Consider the following 7,373-nt stretch of genomic DNA (forward strand, 5'->3'; position numbering starts at 1 on the left):
AAGATAATCATAGTTCAATAAACTGACCTTCGATTTTCCAATCAAAAGAAAGTTGTTGAAAATCTCAGAAATGGTTTCTTGAACATCTCCTTGGTTAAATATTGGCCTCACCTTAAGCATCTACTGATGTTGCACCGGGTAGTTCTATCAAACCAAAATAAAAAAAAAATCAGACAAACTCCAAACAAGGTCTATATATAACAAAGAATTAAATCCTCATATACATGAAAAACAAGGAACAGAGAAATGAAACATCATGAATAGATTCAACTAAAAAGATACCAAAAATCACCAAAGTAATGTAAAATTATTGTATTTAAATCAGCAAGTAAACATTTTTTAGGCAAAAATCACTCCTGTCATCATTTTGGTGGGCATAATACGGTTGGATAAAAATAGGATTATCTTTGCTGATTACTTTTATGGGAAATACAATTTACTGAAGAGCATAGTAAAAGCATATATGCAAGTGAAAGTAGCACATTGAACCAAAAAAGGTCAAACACTAAATTAGCAATCTGATTATTCACTTGTCTAGAACATCAACTAAATAATAGGTATAAATGAAGCAGAGTACAAATTTGGATATTTTCTTTGTCACTTGGCAACAACTGAGATTTGAGATGGCCACTTTTCTACAATATCTTTACCCTGGTTCCATTCCATGACAAAACTATATAAGAATACAGGTCTTTCAAAGTTCAGGCATGCCTCGCCCTGTTTTTGCATCATAAGTCTTCTCCATCACAACATCCATTGGAATATCCTTTGGACCAGCTGAAAAACAAGTTAAAGAAATTGTCAATAGCAGGATATGAATTGGGGGTCTTAGAAACAAACTTGGAATCACAATCTGGCAAAGTCAATTGCAATGATAAATTACTACAAGGTTACGTGGAGCAATCTAGACATCTTTAATTCAACTTTTGATTACAGGATACAATAGTTCGATACTTATTATATATGCGTATATATAGACAGCAAATACTTTGGCTAACTTGCTCGGAATCTAAGGTTATGTGCAAAGTGATAACCATATCAGCCCTGAGTCTATCATATGCTTAGTATGCAACATCTTAGCAATTGCAAAATTGAGGCAGTGAATCCATGCTCAAATACCTTGTGACACGAAAAATATCAAGAGGAGAGTCATATTTTACTATAGGGAAAAAGAAAAAGAAGAGCGTAAAATATTAGAGTAAGTACCAACTATAGGCCTTGGCGTAGTCCTTATCTTCAATATCTCAGGACGAGGAATAATGGATCCTGATGCACCCAGGCCTCTGGATACTCTTACTTTGGTTCCATCTTCAAGATACTTAATCCCAACTTTACAAGGCTTCCTGCAAAGAAAACACTAATCTCCACTTACAAACATGGAAGAGTGAAAACTGAAGGGTTCTTCAAATAGAATTGAAGGCAGTCACATACCCTGTGACTAGATCAATAACTTGAACATTTGAAACATGAAGAGGAGCTTCAACCGTAAATAGGGAAGAGAATATTCATAAAAAAAATTAGCAATAAATTTACTTAGCTGCAAATTTCTCTAGAATATTCATCAATATGCATAAAATAGACCTCAAAACCTTATTAAAACAATAACATCTCTAAAACAAATGAGTCACCAACAACAAAAATCCAAAGTTAAAGCAATAATAAAACCATAAACCCAGTTCCCCTGAAATTAAAGCACCAAAACCATAGTTCTTGAACCTTAAAGTGTTCGGAGATTGATGAGGAGAAGCCGAGAGGTGTCACAAACCCAAATCAAAATTCCCCTTTTTTAGTTTATCAAAAAATAAAATAAAATAAAAATAAAAATAAAGATAAGACCTTGGGTGCGAGATTGATCTGGTAAACGAGATTAACTTTCTTGCAAAGCTATTTACCCTTTTCGGTTTCGAAGTGATGCTTCATCAAATCGAACAAAGTCTCTACCTTGAACTGACCAGTCGCCATTTTCTTCACTCTCTTCGATCACAAATTGGGGAAGAAAGAGCCTACAATTCCAGTGGAGAGAGTGCTCATCTGGCATGGTGTGCACCAACATCTCGTGCGATGGAGAGAGGGTCGAAAGACTCTGTGAGAGAGAGAGAGCGAGAGAAAGAACGCTGAGAAACAAGTGTAAGAGAAAGAGGCAGAGGCGTCATTAGGGATTGAGTTTTGAGAGAATAGGGCTAGGTAGAAACAGTGGGTTTCCCTCCATTTTAACATAACCCAACATTTTTTTTTGTTTCCCTCCCTTTTAAGTTTACCGCTTTCTTAGTTACCTATTATAATACTTTTCCAATTAGCTTATAATTATGTATTATAGAAAGTGGAATTTGGTGTAGTGATATATCCTTGGCCACTCCAACCAAACAAACTACTACGGGTTGGAAAATAATTGATAGTCCATAATAGTGTTGCACACATTCTAAATACACTGTGCGCTGCAGCGTCTCTGGTTTGAACTCCTTCATCCGAAAACTCCTTCAATTCGTCTACCACAGACCTCAAAAAGACATCCATGTCCTTCTCATGTGATTTCAGATTGGGAATTAATAAGGTCAGCATGAATGATGACTATTCATGCACAACCAATGAGACATATTGTACCTGCAGAATATTACCAGACACATGCTGTAAGGTAGACTCATGTTACCAAATGGATTAAAACCATCAGCAGCCAAACCCAATTGAACGTTTTTGGGTTCTTTGGAAAAATCAGGATATCTGGAATCAAATTGTTTCCAAGCACCCCCATCAACAAGATGGTGCATCACACCTTCTTCTTTCGACCGTCGTCGCCATAGAATCTGTTCCCGCCTCATGTTCCCTCCAAATTCCTAGAACCCTACACCGAAGATGAGTCGTCACTGTAGGGTATCATGAATTTTGGAGGGTCTGGTCGTGTGTTGTTAACAACCCTACAGTGACATCATATCGTGGCTATAGCTTTTTTTTAATAAATTAAGAAAAAAATAATTTTTCGTGGATTTTGCCTACATACAACGACGACATTGGAGTCGTCGCAATAAATGTCGTCGTTGTAGAGTCTTTTTCTTGTAGTGTGTAAATGGAAAAATCAGAAGTGGATCTTCTATCATCTGAATCGGAAGCCTAATCAACATCACAAAAGCCTGTGATAGTCACTTGTGAACACTTGCGTAGGTGCAAACCATAGTCCAAAGTCCCTTTCAAATATCTAAGAATATTCTTAACCACTTTGAAATGACTTTGCAGAGGTGTTTGCATGAATTGGCTCACTCTATTGACTACATATGTAATCTCGAGTCTAGTGATGGTAGCATATTGTAGGGCCCCAACTAAACTTCGATAAAAATGAGGGTCCAAAACTGGATCACTGCTAAACGTCGAGAGCCATTCACCACTAGTCATGGGAGTATTAAGTCCATTGGCGAATTGCATCTTTGCTCTGCAAGGAAAATCAATTATATATTTCTTTTGGCACAAATGAATTCCATCGGAGGAGTACTGTAGAGTCCAAAAACTTTACTTAGCTAATTATTTAGTAGTATTATAGTATGTATAGTATTATCTTTGTAACTGTGGATTTTTGGTTCAGACCGGGAATTATTTGGACACTCATAGTAGTACTTATAGACTTTCTAAGTTTAACCTATAGAATAAGAATATTAATTTTAACCTAAGGTTTGATTATATTACTGATATTAAGAATAATATTTATTATACTATAAGGTTTAGATATCAACCAATAGGATTTTAAGCACATGTTATGAATGGGTGATTAAGGATTAAGTATTTTGAGGATTAAATTAAATAAGGGTAAAATTTGAATGCTTTAAGGTCAGTCAGCAGCTTTGAATACGTTGAGGGCTTAGTCAAGGCTGTTTACTCCATTCAAACTTAGCTAAAAATGTGTAATTTCGTGTTTAAATATTCAGCGTGTGCCGATATATCGCAGCTATAGGGGGCGATATATCGCAGCACGTAGATACAGAAAACACGAAACGATGCACGGTCGCCTCGGGCATACTGGCCCAGGCGATATATCGCCTACAGGGGGCGATATATCTTCTCCTTCAGCATAATTCAAATGTTTTTGAATTCTTTTTCCTTTCAGCCATTCAACTTCTTCATGAGTCCAGCATCTTTTGAGCGAGTCTTCAGCCTCTGCTGAACGATTATTCAAATTATTTTCACCTAAAAAGCTACTATTTTTATTCAAGTAAAATTAAGATTCCTTCATTCCCAAACTCTATAAATAGGACATAGTACCCAGCCATTATTCACCTTTTACTCTAAGTTCAGAAGCTGCAAGTGCTAGGAGAGTGTTAGAGTCAAACACTTTGGGAAGTAAGATTTCATAGTATTTCGGTTCGAGGGTTAGATTGATCTACAAGTCCTCAAGGTATTCAACACACTCTAGTTCATTGGTTTTATGTTATGTTTCCCTTCTCTTAGTCTTCTACTCAGTCTTCTAACCTCATTCTTATTTTGGTTAGGGAATCTAAGTTCTTGAGCACATAAGTTTTGGTAAGTATGACTTTCAATGGTTTAGTCTTTCCATTCCTTTCATTTCATCTATTTTTCTTCATTAGACTCACCTTGTTATATATGGTTTTAGGAGTGTTCCAAAAAGTCCCAACGCTGTCCTCTTATCCCAGTAACTTTGGTAAGGAAAATAGGGTAGAATCAGTATGTTATCTGCTTATGTTATCTTATGTTTTATGTTATTAAATGTATTATGATATGTATGTATGTAGGCTTGGGCATATGACCCATATGACTAACAAGACCCCAAAAGATTATGGGCATATGACCTACTTAGCTAGTAGGACCCCACTAATCTAATGGGCATATGACTTGTTTAGTCTATGGGACCCCAAGTAACAATGGCCATTATAGTATGTGTATGTAATAAGTGTTATGTTATGTCTTTACATTTCTTATGAAATTTATGTTTATGACTATGTGTTAGATTTTCCTTGCTGGGCATTAGGCTCATTCCTTTTTGTTTTATGTGCAGGAAAATAGCTTTAGAGGCGGTAAGATTCGTGGACGCTTAGAGAATGTGTATCGATGGTGAATGGATTCAAGGAGTCGAGTGTTCGATTTCGATGATGTAGTCTTTTTCTTTATGGGTTTATATGTAATTTTTCCGCACTTTCTATGTAACTCTTTATTTTAAATTATGTTTTGTTTTTAAGACAATGGGATCCCATATCCTTCTTGATATTTTGTAAGTAACTCTTATTTTTACAAGTTACTTAATAAAATTATGGTATTTTCGCAAATGTAAGTTCTATTAAGGTTTCGTATGTATAGTTTCATTAATGGTCCAAAAGTCTAGAGTAGTGGGTCATTTTAAGTGCTAAACCTAAATGCCAATGAAATAGTTGATAGCACCAAGATCCTTTAGTGCAAAATCTTTATGGAGTTGAGAAACTAAGGTGGATAGAACAGCAGCTAAACTTCCAGCAAGCAATATATCATCCACATAAACTAATAAAAAGGATGAGTGTTGTGGTGAACTGAATGAAGATAGAAGAACTAGCTCGAGCACAAGTAAAACCAAAGGACAGTAGTGCACTTTTGAGCTTATCCAAACAACCTTTGGACAAGGCAAGAGTGAGAATAATGTAAATAGTTGTTGGCTTCACAACTGGGCTAAATATCTCAGTAAAATCAAAGCCATATTGTTGTAAAAAGCCTTTCGCAACTAGCCTAGCTTTGTGCTTAGCAATACTTCCATCAACATTTTCTTTTAGTTTATAAATCCATTTACATCCTATCGCCTTGCGTCCCTTAGGAAGAGGAACCAAAGACCAAGTGTCATTCATTTGAAGAGCCTCTAATTCAACATGCATAGCATTAGTCCATTCTACACTTTGCAAAGCATCAATAATAGTTAGAGGTTCTTTGGATGCAATAAAAACCTTGGGTTTATAAATGGCAGCTTTAGCCCTAGTTGCCATTGAACGAGCATTAGTTGGGACTGTTAAAGATGATGTTGGTACGTCTGTTTGAGTATTCTGTAAGGTGGAAGACATAACAATGGGCAAAGATGAAGCTATGGTAGGGGAAGAGTGGGAATTGTAAGTAGAGATAGATGGGGAAATGGAGGTATTGGTTGGAGGAGTGAGATGAAAGGAAGTAAAGGAGGATGGTAAGGAATGAGTGGTAGTACCTGAAGGAATAGGAAGTTTAGTAGGTGGATTTGAAGGAGATGAGGAGGAAAATGGATGTGGCTCAGTGGTGTTCAGAGATCGAAAAGAAGAGTGCACAGAAGTTGGAATTGAGGCAGAAGTACACTTAGGAATAGGCAATGCTGCAACAAAGGTAGTAATATTAGATTGAGTAAAAGGAAAAGAGAATTCATTAAAAACGACATCTCTAGATATATAGATTCTACCACTTTCAAATAAGCATTTATAACCTTTGTGCTTAGTACTATAACCTAAGAATGTGCATTTAACACACCTGAATTGAAGCTTATGTTTGTTATATGGTCTAGCATTACGATAGCATGCACAACCAAGAAAATTTAGTTGATGGTAGTCTGGATCTTTAATTACCAAATGGAAGCTTCAATGGAGTGTTGTTATTGATGACAGGAGAGGGTGATCAGTTTATGAGAAAGGCAGAAGCTCGAATGGCTTCATCCCAATAGCAAAGAGGCATTGAGGAATGAGCAAGGATAGTTAGGGCTGTTTCAACTAAGTGTCTATGTATCTCTCCACTAACCCATTTTTTTGGTGAGTGGTTGGACAAGAAAGCCTATGGTGAATACCATTTTGTGAAAGATAAGATTGAAACGCTTGATATTCCCCACCCCAATCAGATTGGATAGCCTTAATTGAGCATTCAAACTCTTTTTCTACTAGGGTTTTAAAGGTGATGAAAGTTGTTAAAGCCTCGCATTTTTCTTTCAAAAGAAAAACCCAAGTGTAACGAGAATAGGCATCGATAAAATGAATATAATATTTGTAACCATTGCTAGAAGTGACTAGAGCAGGACCAAAAAGGTCCGAATGGATTAGCTGTAATGGTTTTGCGTAAGTGGTTTCAGATTGTGGAAAAGGAAATCGATGTATTTTTCCTTTGCAACAAGCATCACATAAATCAGAAGTTGTTTTATTGATTGAATGAATGTTACATTGAGATAAAAAAATTATGACAACTTTGGCTGAGGGATGACCCAACCGACCATGCCATAGAGAAAAAAGACTAGTATTAGATGAAGTACATGAGTTAAGCAGAACATTATTCACTGAATATGAATTGAAACTAGCTGGAGTAGTTGAAGACGCATGCGGTGGAACAAACCTCACAGTGGAGGGATGAAAAACATAGAGTCCATGCTCAAGAGTTCCTTCCATCAGAGTTTGCTTGGAAGCCTGATC

General features: G+C 36.3%; 1 protein-coding gene across 1 annotated transcript; it reads right to left on the bottom strand.

Annotated features, from left to right (window-relative positions):
* Positions 1 to 614: 614 nt before the first annotated feature.
* Positions 615 to 2,038, bottom strand: LOC133779779 (uncharacterized). Its single transcript, XM_062219692.1, has 4 exons — positions 1,893 to 2,038; positions 1,432 to 1,488; positions 1,207 to 1,343; positions 615 to 777 (listed from the first exon to the last, which is right to left on the bottom strand). The coding sequence occupies exons 1-4, from the start codon at positions 2,036 to 2,038 to the stop codon at positions 695 to 697; spliced, it is 423 nt and encodes a 140-aa protein (XP_062075676.1). The 3' UTR covers positions 615 to 694.
* Between the last annotated feature and the right edge of the window lie 5,335 nt (positions 2,039 to 7,373).

Source organism: Humulus lupulus, chromosome 5 (genome assembly GCF_963169125.1).
Source record: "Humulus lupulus chromosome 5, drHumLupu1.1, whole genome shotgun sequence".
In the NCBI taxonomy this organism is placed as follows: Eukaryota; Viridiplantae; Streptophyta; class Magnoliopsida; order Rosales; family Cannabaceae; genus Humulus; species Humulus lupulus.